This window comes from Aotus nancymaae, unplaced genomic scaffold (assembly GCF_030222135.1).
Source record: "Aotus nancymaae isolate 86718 unplaced genomic scaffold, 86718_ANA_hifiasm-v0.15.2.pri h1tg000028l, whole genome shotgun sequence".
NCBI lineage: Eukaryota > Metazoa > Chordata > Mammalia > Primates > Aotidae > Aotus > Aotus nancymaae.
Window position 1 is genome coordinate 11,926,180 of NW_026988441.1, and position 21,966 is coordinate 11,948,145.

General features: G+C 45.8%; 1 protein-coding gene across 1 annotated transcript in view; it reads left to right on the forward strand.

Annotated features, from left to right (window-relative positions):
- The first annotated feature begins 1,807 nt into the window (after window positions 1-1,807).
- The window catches only part of LOC110568162 (pregnancy-specific beta-1-glycoprotein 7-like), a 59,619-nt gene continuing 39,460 nt past the window's right edge, over window positions 1,808-21,966 (forward strand). The window contains exons 1-7 of the mRNA XM_064382124.1: window positions 1,808-1,867; window positions 3,767-3,866; window positions 4,668-4,757; window positions 5,634-5,993; window positions 12,937-13,212; window positions 15,923-16,201; window positions 16,596-16,850. Coding sequence (XP_064238194.1) covers window positions 1,808-1,867; window positions 3,767-3,866; window positions 4,668-4,757; window positions 5,634-5,993; window positions 12,937-13,212; window positions 15,923-16,201; window positions 16,596-16,850 — 1,420 coding nt within the window. The remainder of the gene's footprint in view (window positions 1,868-3,766; window positions 3,867-4,667; window positions 4,758-5,633; window positions 5,994-12,936; window positions 13,213-15,922; window positions 16,202-16,595; window positions 16,851-21,966) is intronic.

Here is a 21,966-nt window from a genome sequence, read left to right on the forward strand (position 1 = left end):
TTCTCCATGTTGGTCAGGCTGGTCTCAAACTCCCGACCTGTAGTGATCTGCCGAACTTAGCCTCCCAAAGTGCTGGGATTACAGGCATGAGCCACTGTGCCCTTTCTAATGCTGCTTGCCTGTCTATTGGAGGAGGGGTCTCAGACAGAACCCCATTTCCTCTTTGTTATTTTGGCCCAGTGGTAATGTTACTGGGACCGTTCCCCTTGTGCATGATGCTAAGATTTCTCCCCACTTGTTCTCAGAGCTTTACATCTAGCTTACTTTCTGCCGGGAACCCTGGGCTGTGGGAAACAACAGTTTGCGTTAGGTCCCTTAATTGAGCCTGTGAAGCTGAGGTTCCCCTAGCCTTGAGCAGTTGTTTCAATACTTTTATATACTGTTTCTGTTGAGCTGGTAACTGGTGTCCCATGATGAAACCTCAGCCTGAACAATCCCCCCACCCCAATCTTGGTAATCCCCAGCAGGCACCAATGACGTACTAACTCACTGTTTTACTGACTTGACCGTGCAGTCCTCTTAATCTTCATTTCCTGGGGTCCGACAAGCTCTCTTGCAGCGATGGTGAAATGGGCACCACTGTCAGGGTTGCCACCTGTGGGGGTCTGTCCTGCAGACCCTGACACAATGACGGATGGATAAAGTACACTGACACACAGATATTATGCTTTGCCAGTTTGACTGAGTGTCTGTGGCCACACAGAGGAGAGTTCTGTAAGGAGATAGCAGTGCTGACACACTGCCCTGCGGGTCTTTATTGAGCACACATTAAATGACAAAAACCAAGTCAACATCACTAGAGGTTAAAGATTAAAGGATAAGTTCCGATGCCCAAAGCAAACACCATTATTGGTTAAATCCCTGGTCGACCTCCCCCACTGAGAGAGTCATCTGGAATGATCAAAGGTTAATTTTGTAGGATCACATGAGTAAACAAGTTAGTCAGGTAAACTCCCCACATTCCTCTGTTTCTACTCTAATTTATTTAACTAAGGGGACAAGGCTGCCTTCAGCCAAGAACTACAGAAAAAAACCCTTTGGCCTTTCAAAAGGGTTTCAGACTATTCTGTGACTATCTCTAATATGTTTCCCTTAATATTTTTGCCACCACCCTGACTGAATCCCCACACGGTGATACAACCACAATGTGAAAGTTTAAGTTCTTTCACTACTTACAGACACTGGGGAGCACTCAGCACACTTGCAGACCACAGACACAGAGGTCAGTGAGCCCAGGCAGGGAGGAGAGAAGGGACCTGTAAGCCAATGGCTTTATTAAGTCCAGGATGCTATCTGACAGGTTTCCAGCAGGGAGCATTAATGCATGTGTTTAAAGCAAGCAAACACTAGGACCAGGAGATCACAGTGTGGCTGAGAGATGCTCACTATATTTGTTTATTTATTTTGTTATTCTTGCTATTATTTTTTGAGATGGAGTTTTGCGCTTGTTGCCCAGGCTGGAATGCAATGGCACAATCTCAGCTCACCACAACTTCCACCTCCCACGTTCAAGCAATTCTCCTGCCTCAGCCCCCCGGGTAGCTGGAATTACAGGTGTGCACTGAGGTGGTCACTTTAAATTTGAGGGCAAATGTCAGAACTGTCAGTTTAAAGAAAGCAGCCGGAGAGAGGGGAGCCCAGCATACCAAGCATGAGAGATAGCTCTAAGATTTTATCTCTGGCCACCAACTGGAGCCACTTGAACCAGGTACAGTATTAGAAACTGCCATGGTGACCAAGCCCTGCCTCTGATGTGAGGCAAGTAAACCTACACCTGAAAAAATAAATGCTAAGGCAATATGACGTTATGAGCACTCAAGACATCCAGGGACACCAGCAGGGTGTGGCGCTATGCCCTGGAGTCACGGTATTGGGTTCTGGCCTCTGGGAGTGAGAAATGAAAATGACTTGTCCCTGCTCCCCTGACATTGATCTTCCCACCCTGCTTCTCCCTCTTCTGCTCCTAACCCATGTGCAGTGCTCAGCCCCAGACGTCACTGCCCCCAGGGTATCCACCGTGCTGCCTATTGCACACACACACAGACCACAGGAGGTAACAAAAATCTGTGTTTGGGACACCTGGTTGATTGTGAAAGAGGGAGAACAGTAAAGTTACAGCTATGGAGAGTGAGACTCACCGGGCTGGAAGGTGATGGAGCTGTCACATGACATATGTGTGACCTCATGTGGAATGTGCAGATTCATGAGGAATAATAAAACACGCAGCCTGGCCTGGGAATGCTGCCGTCCACACTTCCCTTCCTGTCCACCAGAGGGCGGAAGAGTCCCTCCTGGCTTGGAGCCTCCCTGGGGGTTGCTGACTTCTCTCAGGGCCCACAGCCCAGCATGGTCCGCCCTCACCAGGGTCACCTTGGCTCACATCCTCCCACATCCTCCTCGCCCTCTGACATCCCCACAGGGACTGTCAGCCCCTCCCTACAGCCTGGCAGCCGCTCCCTCTACAAACAGCTCCTTTCCCATATTCCTTCCTTCTTGGGTCTCAGCCAGTAGGACATCTCCCAGGGCAGTGCTGGTGCACATGAAGCCACACTGGACACGTTCCCTTCATGAACTCCTTCCATTCTCATCAACTCTTTCTGTCACTGCTTTCTAAATGCCCACCCACACTCCATCCGTCTGGTTCTCTGGGGCATCCCAGGCCAAGCCTAGCACTGACACAGAACAGCAGCTGCCTGGGGGCCCACAGACTCCCTGGGAATCAGCCAGACAGCCTGTGACCTGCCCACTGCACCCCAGGAGGCTCAGTGCATGTGACGGTCATACAACGGTACCATCTGGGATGTGGCCGCCTACCCCCAGCTGTCCCTGGTGAAGTCAGGAGGGAAAACAGACCTGTCCTGGGTGCATGGGGGAAAACGGAGGGTATTAGTTCTCTTTGCTCCCAGAAACAACCCACTTGCCCTCTCAGCTGTGAGCAAAGTCCCTCCAGACAGGCTCTCTGGCCACTGCCCTTTCTTCCTCCAGAGAGAGCAGCTTGGCCAGGTCAAAACCCTCAGAGCAGACCCCGGAGTATGTCAGCACATGGAGGGCTGAGCCCATCATGGCCACATAGTAAGTCGGGATGAATCTCTCCAGTTCTGAGCTCCTGCTCTGTCCCAGGCTTCCCCTCCTGAGTGTTAACGAGCCATGTCCTGCAGGATTCCTGGGTAACTACCTGCTTCCTGCTCAGACCTCAATCACGTCTGGATCACCACCAGCTGCAGAGGTCTGTCCTGCAGACCATGACTCAGCAACGGATGCATAAATGCACTCTCACACCCATTACAGTGATTAGAGTGGGCTAGGGATGGTCATCGGCTGCTTTCAGAGGGCAATTGCAGCCAACTGACCAAGACTCCCTCTCCATCCTCACATTTATTCAGGACACATTTCAGAACAGAGGTTCTAAATCAACATGCTTGTGGATAATTAACATGGTTAAAAGAGTGGTTTTACGAATGATAAAAGCTTTAGGTTCTGGGGCCCAGAGTAAACATTATTAATGCGTAATTCCCCTTTGACCTCCCCTGAGAGGGTCATCCTGCAGAAAGGTTACATGATCAAACAAATCAGAGTAGAGACAAAGGGATGTGGAGTAAAGAGACTTAGCTGGGGAAATTTGATTGCTCTTTTACCCTATGACTTAAAATTCTAACGTCATGAACTGGCTGCCTTCAGTCTGTTCCATCAAAACCTTTAGGCCTTCCAAAAGGTTTGAGACTATATTCTTCTAACTTTCCCTAATATTTCCTTAATATTTTGCCAGCCACCCCGAGTGAACCCCAACATCCTGCGGCACCACCACGGGAAAGGTGCAGGGACCACAGGACAACCAGCTGGGCAGAGAAGAGAGGACACCCAAGATGGTCAGGAAGAACATGAAAAGCCCTGAACCCCAGCTCAGCTGCCAGACCCCAGGGAGCAAGAGAATGACTGAGAACTGTCCCTGTGACCATGGGACTCACAGGCCCCACTGAGCAACCAGCACAGGCCTCTCCTCCCAAGAGGCATGAGAGATTTACTCTGCACACCTCCAGGAAGGACGGTTTCCTCTGGGACACCCAGGTCCTGAATGTCCATCCTTGGAAACTGCAGCCAAGTTAGACGCAATCAGAGAAAGGAAGGGTCCCTCTCACCAGCCAACACTCAGCTCACCCACAGCACAGTCAGGCATCCCTGTGACAGGGACCTGATGCAGCCCCAGGTGCCTGCACTGAAGGGAAGAGCCAGATGGGGATGAGAAAGGGCAAAGGGTGTGAACGTGCATCCTGACCCAGAGCCATGGGGACAGCAGGAGGCTGAGGCTCAGGACTGTGCTTGCCCAACCTATAGGGTATGTGTGTGACTGTATGTGTCTGTGTGTGTCTCTTTTGTGTGTGTGTGTCTGTGTTTCTGCACATAGTGTGTGTAGAAGTGGGTGAGAGAATCACTGCTGAAGGAGGCAGAGCAGTTCCCAGGGGTCTGAAACACAGACAAAAGGAAAAAGAGAAGGAGGGAAAAGGAGGCAGGACTGAGGGGAGGGGACGAGAGGTGTCCTGGGGACAGACCCCGCCCATGAGACTGATAAGTGCTCCTGCCAGGGAAGAGGCTCAGTGCAGAAGGAGGAAGAACAGCAGAGCTGGCATCCGGGATCTGAAAGTTTCTGGATCCCAGGCTTATCTCCACAGAGGAGGACACACAGGCAGCAGAGACCATGGTGTTCCCCTTAGCACCTCCCTGCACACAGCACATCACCTGGCAGGGGTTCCTGCTCACAGGTGAGGAGAGCACAGGAGGAGGAAGTGCAGTTACTGGCTGGGGTCTCCTGGGGAGGAGGGGGCTCTAAAAAAGAAACAAGGCTCTGTTGGAGCCTAGATAGGGGGAAAATACACCAGAAAGGGACAGGGGTCAAAACAGGAAAATCTCAGTGAACTGGAATTGGTAAGAGGCAAGAAAATCTCAAGTGTTCTGTTTTCCTGCTTAATTATCACTGGCCACTACATTTCATAAAATGAGAATAACTATATCAATGACACTTAAAAACATAAGCAGGGCATGAAACAGTGTCCTCAGCCAAAAACCTCAACAGTTGGGAAAGGAAAAAAACACCACCAGGATGTGGAGGGCCCCGGGAACTCTCACATCTACAGGAGTCTGCAGTCTTTCCCAGGTACTAGGGTGCAACCAAGATCACAAACCGTCTGTCCTCATGGAGCTCATGCTCTCATGGGGAGGAAGACAAACATGCAAAGAGATCTAAAATGTGAGGTCAGGTGTTGACAAGAGCCCTGGAGGGAACAGAGCAGGGAAAGGTCAGAAAGGGAAACCCAGGGTCTCCGGAGGAGGTGTCAAGAAAGAAGGCTTCTAAGGCTGCCCTGATGTGAACAGGATCTGAGGGCAGTGGGGAGGGAGCCAGGCAGCCCTAAGGGAAGAGGATTCCAAACAGCAAAACGGCCAAGGTCAGAAGTGTTGAAGGAATGGGGGTCATGCTGCTGACCTTGACCCAGTAGAACAGTAGGACACACACATACACACAAAAGGTGTATGTGTGTGTCTCTTCAAGGCTAAGGATTGAAGAGACCTTCTCAGGACTGAGCCCCATCTTTTCACCACGATGTAAAGCTCTCCATATTGACAGATGCTCTACCTCCTAGCGTCACTTTTAAACTTCTGGAACCCACCCACCACTGCCCAAGTCATGATCGAAGCCCAGCCACACGTTGTTTCAGAGGGGAAGGATGTTCTTCTACTTGTCCACAATTTGCCCCAGAATCTTACTGGCTACAGCTGGTACAGAGGGAAGATCAAGGACATCAGCCATTACCTTACAGCATATTTAATAGAAACTCGCGAAGTTATATTTGGGCCTGCATACAGTGGACGAGAAAAAATATATTCCAATGCATCCCTGCTGATCAAGAACGTCACCCTGAATGATGCAGGATCCTACACACTGCAAGTCAACACACGACGAGATATTAATAAAGGAGCAACTGGACATTTCACCTTACACAGTGAGTGATTCCACAGGATCCCTGGGTGGTGTCGGGTCGGGGGTGGTCACTTCTACTTTGCACACACAGGATTGTTAGACCTCGACTGTCTGTTCCTCTCTGCATTATGTCCCATGTTGGGGTTTGGGCATTTAGCACAGGACACATGCAGGGGAGACAAACTTCCACAGATCAGAATTCCTTTCCTGCATCCAGACCCCGCAGACACTCACTGCAAAGGAAGGACAGTCTGATGGGGGGACTCAGCAGGAGATCAGTCTCAGCCAAGCATATCATGCCCTCTCCATAAACCTCACCCTGAGGAAGACCCTGGAGAATGGAGTAGGGCTTGGCCTGAGGGGTCCCCTGGGATACTCTCAGAGCAGCTCAGCCCTAGAAGCCCCAACCCCAGACCCTATCCCAAAATCCTTACTCCAGATAAAGCTGAGGAGCCTGTGCGAGGGCCGGGTTGTGGCTTCCTGGGCAGGGATTACTGGGAGCCAGGATTTACCAGCTGTCTGAAGACTGTGGCTCCTGGAGTTGCTCACCAGCCAGGGCTCAGCCCTCAGAGCCTCATCTGGGCAAGGACAGAACCTTCTTCACCCGATACTCAGAGTAGAGAGGACAGAAAGACAAGCTTTGTAGGCCATCAGCCAACTACCTTGGGAGGTTTAGGACACTCCATAGAAAGTCTAGTGTTCCCAGAAGCAGAAACAGAAGACAGAAGATGTACCTGGCAGCAGCTTGTCAACAGGGATATGACCTAAAGGTGCTCTCTCATGGAGGCAACTCATAATAAATGCTGTTTGTGTGAACACCTCCTCTGTGCCAAGCATTAGGTCAGGTGAGTAATTTAAAGTGTATTTACAGATAGCATGAAAAGCCACAGACTTTGATGGAGAAAAAGCTTATTTGATGGAGAGAAAACTGAGGCACAGGAAGGCACAGTCACCAAACCAGAGTCACACAAACACCAAGGGCAGGTCAGAGTCCCGTGAGGTCTGTCTGCAGCCACAGGCCCATCCTCTCCACCAAAAGTGAGGGCTTACTGGGGTCTAAGGACCCTACAGTCATTTACTGGCTCAAATTCTTTCTTCTTAGGCATCCAAACCTCAGAGAAGTGAGGGCAAATGGACAGTTGATTAGTTTGTACTCCACAACTAAATCGCCGGCCTCAACTGTCAGAGTCAGGGCAAAACTGTCCCGGCCTCCCCCTTAGATCTTAACCCCGATCACTGAATCTAAAATCCGGTGTTTCCCAAAGTGGTGACGTCACTCTCGTGAGAGGATACAGGAGAGGCCTTTGTTTTCTTTCCCCATTCACACCCTGCACCAGCACAGGCCCAGAGAGAGACACATACTCAGGAGTTCTCACGTCAAAAATGAAGGAATTTAATGAAGGAAGGAATGATCCATAACCTCTTTAGGGACTGGATCCTGGATGCAGAATCCTAGGAGGTTCTAGCCACAGCTGTTCTTTGTCCTTCAGAGGCTGACACCTATGTTTCATCCCCTCTCTACCTCTTGCCCTAAAGCCACCCCACCTCATGTGACTTTGAAGCTCCTTGGCCACTGGAAGGTTTTCAGGGCTCCCTGGACCTGGACTGTGGCACTGGGGGCACCCGGTCCCTCGGGTCTCTGAGGTCACTGTAGCCCCCTCTGCTCACTGCCATCAGTGTCTCTGGCTCTCTCTGCTCCTCCGTGTCCCTCATCTTCCTCCCCCTTCATTCTAACTGGCAAGGCGAGTCCTGCACAGTTTCCTCCACCTTAGGGCTTCTCCAGACATTCCCTCTAACTAGGCTGACGATTCTGTTCCCTTGACACTCACAGTGTGCCCGGGCCCACCTCCCAGGAATTAGGAAAGGCACAGAAATCAGCTGGAGTTGCCGCTCCTGCCAGGACATTTCAAACCAATGTCCCCAGGTCACTAAGAGAATGAGCTTCCACTGTGTCCCCATCCAGGGCTCTTTCCCTGCGTGAGGCTGACCTGTGGAAAACACCATGGGACAGGGATGGGCAGTACCTCCATCTACTCCTATAACTGCCAGACAAGTTCTTCTGGCCTCCTGCACAAACAATACCAACTTACCGACAGAGTGATTTGCAGTAAAGAAAGATTTTAATTACTCCAAATCTGCCAAACAGGAGGACAGAGGTTTATTATTTCTCAAATCAGCCTCCCCAGTGGATCAAAAGTTAGAGATTTTCAAGGAGTTGGCCGGGCACAGTGGCTCATGCCTGTAATTCCAGCACTTTGGGAGGCTGAAGCGGGTCAGGAGATCGAGACCATGCTGGGTAACACGGTGAAACCCTGTCTCTACAAAACATACAAAAAAATTAGCAGGGCGTAGTGGCACATGCCTGTATTCCCAGATACTCGGGAGGCTGAGAAAGGAGAATCACTTGAATCTGGGAGCTGGAGGTTGCAGTGAGCCGAGATTGTGCCACTGTACTCCAACCTGGGTGCAGAGCAAGACTCCGACTCAAAAAAAAAAAAACAAAAAAAAAAAACACATTTTCGAGGAGTTTCAGGGACACAGGACTGAAAAATAAGTACTGCTAATTGTTTGGGGATGAAATCATGCAGGTGGGGGGAAATGATCTGTCTTTGTGGAATCCGCCTCTAGGTGGGTACCACATGACTGGATGAGCCATTAGTCTTTGGTACAGAGGATGTCAGCTGGTTGCCAGAATGCAAAATCTGAGAAACATCTCAAAAGACCAATCTGAGGTTCTACAATAGTGATGTTATCTACAGGACCAATTCATCACTAATTTTGTAAACTCCGGCCTAATGACATTGGAACAGTAAGGGATTATAGACTGTGCCTACATTTTAGCAGAATTCAGGCTGCTCCTATAATCTTAATCTCATGATCTTTCATTAGTTTTACAAAGGCAGTCCCTGGGCAATAAGGGAATTAGTTTCATGGAGGAACTATTATCACTCTTGCTTCAAAGTTAAAGCATAAACTAAATTCTGCCCATGGTTAGCCTGGCCTATGCCCAGGAATGAGTGAGGACAGCCAGCCTGAGGCTAGACACCGGATGGAGTCGGCCATCTAGTTTGCTCTCACTGTTGTCATCTTTGCACTGACTCACCGGGGAGTCACAGGCTGGACAAGCCTGCAGTCACCAAACCCCATGGGCTCATTTCACCCATGTCACTCGTGATTCCATCCGCAACCTGCTGTGGAGCTCACATTCTCCAGTCACTTCCTAGAGGCTTCTGGTTTCCTGTCAGGCACATAACAAGCTGGAGATTTGTCATTCAGTTCCAACAGCAAGTAAAACGCTGAACAAACTCAAAACTCAACAACTCTCCAAAATCCCTCAGAGATGTGAGGTCTCAGTGCCAACTGACCCACATATTGGAGAGAGTGACAGGCAAAGACAGATCAGCAACCTCATCTGAGCACAAACCCCGGCACAGAAACCCCAGTGGGAACCAGTGCTGGGGACAGAGAACCTGAACTGTAACTGGTGAGTTGCCAAAGAATCAATGCGGACAAGACCCAGAGGGAAACACTTGAGGGGATGGACCACTTTTGACAACAGGGGCACTTTTTGTGACTCTTAGCTTCTGGAGCTCTACCAGGTTTTTGCAGTGAATATTCACTAAAAATATCCTCATCCTTTCTGTGGGGGGAGGGTAAAGGAACAACCTGAAGATATGCCAGTGAATTCTATTCTTCTTAATAAGACCTGCCTTTAAGAGAAACTATTTTACCACAGCCTAATCAGCTAGGGTTTTGTCAGAGCCTAAATGGCCTGGAGGAGAGAAAATATTCCACTCCAAATTCCTCTAGCTATTATGTCTCACCTATAATGAGGACAAACCTGAGAGGCTTCAGATTTTTGTGTCCTGGGCTGTGTCCTTGGCTGTGAATGTCACAAGTGCCCCTTGTGACATTCACAGCCCAGGGGCACTTGTGATATTCACAGCCCAGGGCACCGACCTCATCCAGGACCACAGAACCCTTCCCTCTCCACTCAGTATCACATCACTGAATGCCTGCTCTCTCAAGTCCCTTTACCCGCTACATCATGTCTGACTTTCCACAAATCATACGAGACAGACTATGACAATATATATATATATATATAAATATGTAAATATATATATATGCAATTTGAAAGAGCAAGGATTAGAACAAAACATAGATGTGACAGATGTGTTGAAATTATCAGATTGGGAATTTTTTTTTTTTTTTTTGAGATGGAGTTTTTGCTCTTTTTGCCCAGGCTGGAGTGCAGTAGCATGATCTCAGCTCACTGCAACCTCTCCCTCCCAGGTTCAAGTAATTCTCCTGCCTCAGCCTCCTAAGTAGCTGGGATTACAGGCTCCTGCCACCATGACTGGCTAATTTTGTATTTTTAGTAGAGATGCATTTCTCCATGTTGGTCAAGTTGGTCTCAAACTCCCAACCTGTGATGATCTGCCTGCCTCGGCCTCCCAAAGTGCTGGGATTACAGGTGTGAGCCACTGCACCCAGCCCACACTGGGAATTTAAAAGAAATGTGATTAAGGGTCAAAATTTAAAAAAAGACACCATGCAGGAACAGATGAATGATGTAAGCAGAGAGATGAATATTCTAAGAGAGAATCAACAGAAATGCTAGAGATAAAAACTACCGTTAGAGAAATGAAGAATGCCTGTGATGGGCTTACTGATAGACTGGACACAGCCAAGGAAAGAATCCCTAGCTGGAGGATGTGTCAATAGGAACGTCCAAAACTGAAACAGGAAAGTTCAAAAAGGGTGGAAAAAAACAAGCAGAACAACATAGTCAACTACATGTTTAATATTTTGTATTGAAAATAGCAATTTTTAAATTTTATAGTTGTGGGTGAACTACAAAGTCTGTAACATACATGTAATGGGAATACTGGTGGTTTGGGGGAGCAGTTGGAGGTGTCCAGGTGGGTGCTATCTGATGGTTTTACTGTCTGTTCCACATACACCTGTTTCCTCATGATGATGCCATTTTCATAAGTTGGGGTTCTTCATGTGGAGAGACACACAAGCCACTGGCATCTCACTTAGACTCTTCCTAATTAACATGAACTTAAACTCTAGTTGTGTTTCCTGAGGTTACGAGAAAATGGAGAAAGCATTTCACATACCTGTTGTGGGCTCCTCCCCATTTTTCCTAACTCTGCACAGAAATGAGAAGCAGGGAGCTCTTTCTATATTTACTAACACAACACACATCACTTCTCTTAATTTGGCATCATTCCTCCCTTTATGTAATTGACACACCTAAGACTCTCTCTCTCACCAGTTCTGTCCTTTGATTGGGACTCTCTACTTGGAGAGTGGCTCATTTCAACTCACCTTCGGCTTCTTCCTTTGAGCATAGTGTGATCCTGCTGGAATTCACAACACACCTAAACCTTATTTTGCTATCAAGAGAAATACTACTACCAGCAATTGATCTTAGATGTTTGGATCATCAATAAAAATGTCCAGTTACGAAAAAATTTTCATGTTGCCACCAAATATTTTCTGTTACTAGAGTCAGAATATAACATGAGGTCTGAACTCCTGACAACTTTTTACATTATTACAAATTGAGCAGCCAAAATCTAAAAATCCAAAATCTGAAATGCCCCAAAATCCAACACTTCTGACCACTTCTGTGATGCAAAAAAGAAGTGCTCACTGGAGCATTTTGGATTTAAACTTTTTCAGATTTTGGATGCTAAACCATTAAGTACACTGCAAATATTCCAAAATCAAACCAAGCTAGAAATCCAAAACACTTCTGGTTTTAGGCTTTCTGCATAAGGAATCCTTTATTCATATAAACTATAGGCATGAAGCTGTACAGCAGATCTCTAGAACCTCCTCATCCTGCATAACTGAAACTGCACACCCATTGAACCATGCCCTATTCTCCTGACCCCAGCTCCTGGCAACTACCATTCTATTCTCTGACTCACTCGGGAATGCACTGATATGAGGTCCATAGAGTAGTCAAAATCCTGGAATCACAGAGTAGAATGTCTAATGAGACAAAGTATCTGCAAGACTTCTTCCCAAATTTTGGTCTCATGTCCAAACACATATGATCCATGAGGTGCAGATTTCCAGCAGTTCCTGCTCCCCCTTTCCACCAGTCAGTTCTGCATTTGCAGACATCCACATGTATTTCTAGAAAGATCCACATGGTCCTCACCTTCACTCTACAAGGGGAAAGAGAGTATCATGGACACAGAACACGGAACATGGTCTTGCTCCAAAGTTGCCAGCTCTTGCCTGTCCCCTTCACTCTTTCTTTGATCATTCTTTGGACTCTGCTCTATCTTTAGAGTCACTGGCTCAAGTCAGTCACTATGAAACCCCTGGGGGAAACTGCCCCACCTTGGGCCTCCACTGCCTGATGGCTGAACTGACCTCCAGGCTTGCCCCTGGCCTCCCCTGTGTTACTTCTGCTGAAGTACCAGTCCCAGGCCAGGCTGCCCAGTATCCACAGGGTACCCAAAGGACAATGGTAAGTTCCATCATCACTCATCTCTAGGATGTCCTTGGAAAGGGAAGCTGCAGAGAAAACATACCAGGGGGAAAAGTAAAACTGAAACTGAAAACATTCCAGCAGCTGCATGTTCCAGGTGAGGACCACAAGGTGGGCCAGGCAGGCAGCTGGAGAGGGAGGGACTCAGAGATGCACCAGGAGCTGTGACTCTTGGTCCTGTGTCTTTGCATGACCCAACAGAGCTGCTCCATTCATGCTGGAGAAAGTCTGTACTTCTCCCACATAAAGCAGGCAGCCTCACTATCTCTGAGCCCTCAGATTGCCATGCATCTGTCTTGTAACACACACACACACACACACCTGCCATGGGGTTTGAAGGACTTCAGTAGGCTAAGAGGTGGGAGATGCCAACTCTCACTGAAAAATGCCTTTGGAGGAATCAAACGTGCCACACAGGGTAATCTTCTCTCTGTTATCTGCACAGTGGAGACTCCCAAGCCCTCCATCGCCACCAACAACTCAAACCCCAAGGAGGCCGACACTGTGACCTTAACCTGTGAACCTGAGATTCGGGGTGCAAGCTACCTGTGGTGGATAAATGGTCAGAGCCTCCCAATCAGTAGCAGGCTGCAGCTGTCCAATGACAACAGAACCCTCATTCTATTCAGTGTCACGGAGAATGATTCAGCACCCTATGAATGTGAAGTGAAGAACCCAGTGAGTGCCAGCCGCAGTGATCCAGTCACCCTGAATGTCCTTCGTGAGTATCGTCTGTTCCTCTGTGGGCCCAGGCTTCCATCCCAGATACACATGGCCAGTGGCCAGGCCTCTCAGGTCCAAATACAGAGACCTTTACCCCTGGACATCAAAGCTGGCCATGATTTTCTGCCCTGGGCAAACCAGAGCAGGCCTAGCCTTAATCAACAAAGGGAAGAAAGGGGCTGCTCCTGTCACAGGAGGCTCAGGGTCCACAGCTTGTGATGAAAGAAACAGGTGGGTGTCTCAGGCTCCAGATCAGTGAACACAGCAGGGGTTTGCCTGGGACTTCGGTGCTGTGACTTGGTTCACAGGGTCACTGTGGCCCTTCCACAGACCAGGAGCTTCCCCTTCCCCCTGACAATATCACCTGTGGCTTTATTCTCTTTGCTCCAGATGGCCTGGATGCCCCTACCATTTCTTCTTCATACAACTATTACCATCCAGGGGAAATCCCCAAGGTCTCCTGCCTCACAGACTCTCACCCACTGGAAGAGCATTCTTGGCTGATTGATGGGAAGTTCCAGCAATCAGCACAAGTGTTCTTTATCCCCAAAATCACTAAGACATGGAGGGGTCTATAACTGTGTCATCCATAACTCAGACACTGGCAGAACACATCTCATAATCAAGAGGATCACAGTCCCTGGTAAGTGGATCCCTAGAGCACTGGCAATGTTTCCCAGTGAGGTCTATCTGGATAGCAGGAAAGAGCCACCTGCCCTCTGCAAAGGGAGAGGGGACATCAAAAACCCATGACAGGGAATGTTTCTACTCCAAAGCCACCAGCTTTGGCCTGTCCACTTCACTCTTTCTAGATGATTCTCTAGACTATACACTAACAATGAACAATCTGAAAGGAAATTAAGAATTTCAATTGACATTAACATCAAAAGGAATAAAATATTTTGAAATAATTTTAACCAGAAAGGTCAAAGGATTCTACTCTGAAAACTACAAAACATTGCTGAAAGAAATTAAAGATGACATCAATAAATAGAAAGACATTTCATTTGCATGGACTTGAAGACTCAATACTGTTAGGAAGACAGCATTACCCAAAGTAAGCTGCAGCTTCAGCCCAACCCCTACCAGAATCCCAGTAACAGTTTCTGCAAAATTAGAAAAATCTGTCCTAAATCTGACCTGACAGGCTCTTATTAATGACTGCCACAACATAGACACTGAGAGTAAGAAGCAACCATGGGAAGGTGGAAAGTTCTGATGACACAGAAAATAACAACCGGCCCTTCTCACATCTCAAAGCATTCAAAAATATACGAGTGCAGCAGGGCCAGTAGGGAATTCACCAAAGACTAATCACCAAGCTAGAAACGTGGTGAGGAACAAAAGAAGGCAGGAATATATCTGACTTGTCACCTCCCACTTTTGCCCACTAATCTGATGCTGAAAGGAAATGCTCACTGGAGCATTTTGGATTTTGAATCTTTCAGATTTGGGATGCTGAATCAGTAAGTATATGGCAAATATTTCAGAATCAAAAAAAATGTCAGAAATACAAAACCCTTTTCATCCTAAGTCTTATGCATAGGAAATACTCAATCTGTGTGAACTATAGGCATCAAGCTGTACAGCAGATGTCTAGAAACTCCCAATCTCCCATAACTGAAACTGCACACCCATCAATAACTCCTTATTCTCCTCACTACCAGCTCCTGCAACCAGCAGTCTCTCCTCTGATTCACTCTGGAATCCACTTATATGAGGTCCCTGGAGTAGTCAAATCCATGGAATCAGAGAGTAGAATGTTCAATGAAAAAAAAATTTGCAAAACTTCTTCCCAAATTTCTGTCTCATATCCATTAAACACTCATGGTCCGTGAGGACCAGACTTCCAGCAGTTCATGCTCCCCATTTCCACCAGTCAGCCCTGCATTTGCAAATGTCCATGTGTACTGCTAGAAGGATTTCCATGGTCCTCACCTGCCCTCTGCAGAAGGAGAGAAAACTTCAAGAACCCAGGACAGGGAATATGGTTCTGCTCCAAAGCCACCAGCTCTTGCCTGTCCCCTTCACTCTTTCTAGGTCATTCCTTGGACTCTGCTCTATCTTTAGAGGTCACTGGCTCAAGTCAGTCACCATGAAACATCTGGGGAAAACTGCCCCACCTTGTGCCTCCACTGCCTGATGGCTGAACTGACCTCCAGGCTTGACTCTGGTCTCCCCTGGCTTATTTCTGCTGAAACATCCAGTCCCAGGCCAGGCTGCTCAGTACCTTCAGGGTTTCAGGACAATGGGAACTCCCATTGTTACTCATCTCTAGAATGTCCTTGGAAAGGGAAGCTGCAGAGAAAATACACCTAAGGGGGCAAAGTAGGATGGAATTTGGAAGGGACCCAGCAGTCACACATTCCAGGTGAGGAACCCAAGGTGGGCCAGCCAGTCAGCTGATTAGGGAAGGACTGGGAGGGGCACCAGGGGCTGTGACTCCCACTTACATGTCGGTTCATGACCCAACACTGCTGCTCAATTCACACCTGAGAAAGCCTGTGCTTCCCTAGGACAGAACAGGTGGCCTCACTGTCTTGGAATCCTTAGATCATCGTACATCTGTCTTGTGACACACATACCAGCCATTGGCTTTCAAGGATGTGGGTGGGTTGAGAGGTGGGAGATGCAACTCTGACTGAAAGATGCCTGTGGAGGAATCAAAGATGCCACACAGGGCAATCTTCTCTCTGTTATCTCCACAGGGCAGCTGCCCAAAGCCTCCATCACCATCAACAAATTCAATGCCGTGGAACATGACGATCAGGTAACCTTAACCTGTGTACCTGAAATTGGAAATGCCACCTACCTGTGGTGGGTTAATGGTCAGAGCCTCCCGTTCAGTCCCAGGATGCAATGGTCTGATGACAACAGGACCCTCACTCTACACAACGTCACAAGAAATGACACAGGATCCTATGAATGTGAAATACAGACCTCAGTGGATGCCATCCGCAGTGACCCAGTCACCCTAAATGTCCTCTGTGAGTATCTTTTGTTCCTCTGTGGACCAGGCCACCAGCTCAAATCCAAACAGCCAGAGGCCAGGACTCTCAGTCTCTCTCAGGTTCAAGTACGACACCTTTACTTCTGGACACCCAAGCTGGCCATGACTTCTTGCCCTGGGAAACCTGGGTGGGCACAGTCTTGACCAAGAATATAGGGGGAGGGATGCTTGTCATGGGAGACCTGGGGTCAACAGCTTGTGATGAGAGAAACCGGTGAATACTTCAGGCTTCGGCTCAGTGAACACAGAGGGGGTTTGGCTAGGACTTCAGGGTGTGTCTTAGCTCAGAGGAACACTGTATCCCTTTAACTGACCAGGACCATTGCCTTCCCTCAGAGGACATTACCTGTGGCTTTATTCTTTTGTTCCAGATGGTCCAGACTTCTCCAGGATTTCTCCTTCAGATACCCTTTACCGTCGAGGTGGAAACCTCCACCTCACCTGCTTCGCGGACTCTAACCCACCGGCAGAGTATCTTTGGATCGTTAATGGGACATTTCTGCCACCAGGAAAAGAGGTCTTTGTTCCCCAAATCACTACAAAGAATAGTGGGCGCTATGGTTGTTTTGCTCAGAACTCAGTCACTGGCAAGGGAAAGCTCGCAGTCAAGAAGATCAAAGTCGTTGGTAAGTGAATCCCAGCATCATTGGCAGTAGGTTTTTAGATGGAGTCTATCTGGCTTTCAGAGAAAGTCAGGAAAACATTTTTATTCCCAGCCTGTGTCCCATAGGCACAAGCAAATCCTAAATTCTCCTCCTGAACCCTCCCAATTGGTCTCTACAGACTCTGTTTTCCTTGTTTTCCTGATTTCTCATGACTGACCTTGTGTCCGGCCTGAGCAATGTAGGGAGGGGGCTTTGTCAGGCCTGAGCCCTATGCGGTGGAAGAGGCTTCACAGAGGGACAAGAAGGAGAGGCCTCAAGATCAGTTGCTTCTCGTTGTCACCAACACATCCCTTTCTGTCACGTCTTTGTTTTCTTTTACCTACTGCATGAGCTTCAAGAAACATCTGAGGCTTTGAAACAAGCTCACGCTTTTCCCCCAGATGAGAGGAGGAAGCCCCTTGGATGAGGGAGGAGCAGCTCAGACTCTGCTCCCTGCTCTGCCTCAGGCTCCTCTGTGACTGGCCCTGCCTGACTGCACCTGGGGTAGGACCAGTGTGTGCGGAGAAAGAGCCCTGGTGGCCTGTCCTGAATTTGGCTAAATCGAGTTGCCAGTTTAAGCCAAGTGTCCTCTGGGTCAGCCTGCAGGGAAATAAGCAGATGGGAAGCCTCAGAGAAGACTCCTGAGCTGTGTCCTGGCTCTGATGTCAGTGGCTGTATGAGGCTGTGGGCACAGCACATGGGACACAGTACAGAGGACAGTGAGTGACGTACAGTTGGAGACATACAGAGATTCATCCACAAGGACCCTGCATGGCAGGGAAAGGGCAGTGCCAAAAAGTGTGTGTGTGTGTGTGTGTGTGTGTGTGTGTGTGTGTGTGTGTGTGTGTATATATATATGGAGAGAGAGAGAGAGACTTTTTATATACATAGTCTATACAAACTATATAGTCTATATATAAGTATATATAAAGTCTATATATATAAGTATGAGTCTACATGTATGTCTATATAGACACATATATACTATATACCATATATTGTATATATACAGTATATGTATTATATATATACAATATACTCTAATATATTGTCTATATATAAATTATATAGACTTTATATATAGACTATAGTATATACATAGAGTATATATAGACTACACACTATATTCTATATATAGTCTATAGATATATAGATATATATTATATAGACTACATATACCATATACTATATATGTACACACACAAAGGGTTCATACACTTTGTCCATGTATCAGAATTGTATTGCTCGTTAAGTAAGATTGAATAACATTCCATTGCATGGATATACCGCATTTTCCTATTCACTTATGTTTTAATGGACTTTTCAGTTCTTTCCACCTGTTGACCATTGTGAGTACTGCTGCTGTGAACATCAGTGTACAAATATCTGTTCACATTTCTTTTAAGATTTAGAGTGTTTGTCCAGAGTGGAATTGCTGGATCAATTGGCAATTCTTTGTTTTCGGAAACAGCCATACCATTTTCCACAGAGGTTATAACAAGTCACATTCTCAACAGCAATGCACTAGAGTTCCAATTTTTCCACTTACTTGAAAATACCTGTTGTTCGATATTCTTGCATGCCTTTTTTTTTTAATCAAAGCCATCCTAATGTGTGTGGCGTGCAGGATCATTGTGGTTTAGAGTCACATATCTCTAAGTATTAGCGATGTTGAGCATCTATGCATGTGCTTCTTGGCCATTTGTATACCCTCCCTGGAGAAATCTCTATTTTAGTCCTTTGTTCATATTTCATTGGGTTTTTGGATTTTTTGCTGTTGATATGTAGTAGTTCTTCCTATAGTCTGGAGATTAATCCCTTATCAGATATATAATTTGCAAATAATTTTTCCCATTTAATGGGTTACCTTTTCACTTTAATTTTTTATATATAAAAGTTTTAATTTTCATGAAGTCCAACTTACCTACTTTATTGCCTCTGTTTTTGCTGTTACAACCAAGAAATCACTGTGAAATCTAATGTCATGAAGCTTTTTCCCTATATTTTATTCTAACAGTTTTATAGTTTTTGCTCTTCCCTTTCATTCTTTGATCCATTGTGGGATAATTTTTGTATACGGTGCTAGGTAAAGGCTCAGCTCATTTCTATCCATGGATATCCAGCTTCCCAATATCTTTTGTTAAAAAGACTATCCTTTCCCCACGGAATGGCCTTGGAATGTTGTCAAAATCATTTGGCCATATATGCAAGCATTTCTTTGTGGGCTCTCTATTCTATTCTGTTAATTTCTATGTCCTCCTTTATGCCAGTCCTACACTGTATTCACTACTGTGGCTTTGTAGTAAATGTTGAAATCAGGAAGTGTGAGTCCTCTAGGTTCATTCTTTTTTTTTTTTTTTTTTTTCAAGATTGTTTGTCTATTTATAGTCTTGAGAGTCAATATGAATCTTAGGACAGATTTTTCTATTTCTGCAAAAAACGTCACTGGGATTCTGATAGGAATTACATTGAACCTGCAGCTCACTTGGGTAGTGTTTTCCTCCTAACAATGTCAAGTCTTCTCATCCATGAAAATGAAACATCTTTCCATTTATTGATGTCATCTTTGATTTCTTTTGGCACTATTTTGTAGATTTTGGGGTACAATTCTTTCAACTTCTCAGTTAAACTTATTCTAAAATATTTATTCTTTTTGATGTTAACTTGAATTGAAAATTTTTCTTAATTTCCCTTCAGATTGTTAATTGTTAGTGTATAGAAACACAACTGATGTTTGCCTGTTGATTTTGTATGCTGCAACTTTACTGAATTTATCCTAACAGTTTTTTCATCTTTAGTGTTTTTTACATGTAAGTTCAAGTTATCTGTGAACAGAGATTATTTTACTTTTTCTTTCAAATGTATCTTTTTTTTCTTGACTAATTTCTTGTCTAGGACTTCCAATACTATGTTGAATAGAAGTGACAAAAGCATGCATCTGTGTCTTGTTCCTGATCATATGGGGAAAACTGTCCGTCTTTCTCCATTGACTATGTTAGCACTGGGCTTTTCACATATTGCCTTCATTATGTCAAGGTGGTTTCCTTCCATTCATAGTCAGAATGTTTTTATTATAGCAGAATATTGAATTTTGTCAAATGGTTTTATTGGTTCAATTTTATTACTAATTACAGGTCTATTCAGATTTTCATATGTTTCTAGGAATTGATTCATTTTATCTAGATTATCCAATTTATTGACATAGAATTATGCATAGTACTTTTACAATTTTATTGCTTTTGAATTGCTAATAATGTCTCTACTTACTTTTCTGTCTCTCTCTCTCTTTTTTTTTTTTTTTGAGACGGAGTTTCGCTCTTGTTACCCAGGCTGGAGTGCAATGGCGCGATCTTGGCTCACAGCAACCTCCGCCTCCTGGGTTCAGGCAATTCTCCTGCCTCAGCCTCCTGAGTAGCTGGGATTACAGGCACGCGCCCCCATGCCCAGCTAATTTTTTGTATTTTTAGTAGAGACGGGGTTTCACCATGTTGACCAGGATGGTCTCGATCTCTTGACCTCGTGATCCACCCACCTTGGCCTCCCAAAGTGCTTGGATTACAGGCGTGAGCCACCGCGCCCAGTCCCCCTTTTTTTTTTAAGAGAAAGAGACAAGGTCAAGGTCTCACTGTGTAGGTCAGCCCAGGCTGGAGTGCAGTGGCATAATCATGGCTTACTGCAATCTCAACCTTCTGAGCTCAAGAAATACTCCTCCTTCAGCCTCCCTAGTACCTAGTATATGCCATCATGCCTAGCTAATTTTTTATAGAAATGTTTTGTAGGGACAGGGTCTTCCTATGTTTTCCAGGCTGGTTTCGAACTCCTGACCCCAACCCATCTTTTTGCTTTGACATAAAAGTGCTGGAATTAAAACATAAGCCACCATGGCCAGACTCCACTTTCATTTCTGATTTTAGTAATTTCATGTTTCTTCCTTTTTTTCTTAGTCAGTCTAGTTAATGGTTGTCAATTTTGTTCATCTCATTGTGAAGAACCGACTTTTGGTTTCACTGATTTTCTCCGTTGTTTTTCTATTCTTCATTTTATTTATATCCACTGTAATACTTATTATTTCCTTCATTCACTGTGTTTGAGTTTAGGTTGTTCTTCTATATCCTGAGGTTGTAAATTAGGTTGTTGATTTGAGATCTTTTTTATTTCTTAATGTAAGAGTTTACAGTTATAAATTTCTTGCACAAGATTCTTAATCTCTCTGAGCCTCTGATTCCTCAACTGAAAACTGCAATAAGAGTGCTTGCCTTACAGTATTGTTTTAAAGGTTTAATGTAATTATCAATAAAACCTTCAGCAAAATGCCACACACAGGAAATGTTTCATACATGTCAGCTGCCGTATTACTACCATTATCATTAGCCTTGAAGTCAGGTAGTCCTAGAATCAAATCTCAGATCCACCTCTTATTAGCCTTATGACACCAGGAAAGCTTTTTCCTAAGCCTCCATCTTTTTATATGTAAAATGAAAATAATGTCTACCCAACAGAATTATTACATGAATGAAATAAGACAGGTAAAGAATTTAGTACAGGGCCCGGCACATAGGAAGTGCCCCTCGACACTAGCTAACATAACATTAATCATCAGCCTGAGTTGACTGGTGAGGTCTAAAAGTAAATGGTTGCAACAGAAATAAACAAACAGATGCAAAAGGTATTGTACGTGTCTGCGTGCATGTGTATCTGTGTGTGTACGTGTGTGTGTGTGGAAAATGCATCTTATGTAAATACACATACATGAACACAAACACACACAGACATTATATAAAGAGGTAAAACACTAGGACATGGTCACTGACTACGTGTGGAAGAGGGAGAAAAAAATGAAGTGCAAAGGATCAAACCAGGTATGTTAGTTTATAGCCACTGAGATGCATCCAAGATTGGTTTAGATATGCAAGACAATTTATTAGGGAAGACACATGTGAGGGAAAGTGGGGCAGGCATGAAAGTAGCCTGACAGAGCCCTCAGACAAGGATGCAGAGCTGATTTCTGTGAAGGAGAAAGACAAAGGTTGCAGGTACCAATGCAGTTGAAAGAGAGTTACTGAAAGACTGGTGGGGAGGTCCCCCAACCAATCACCCA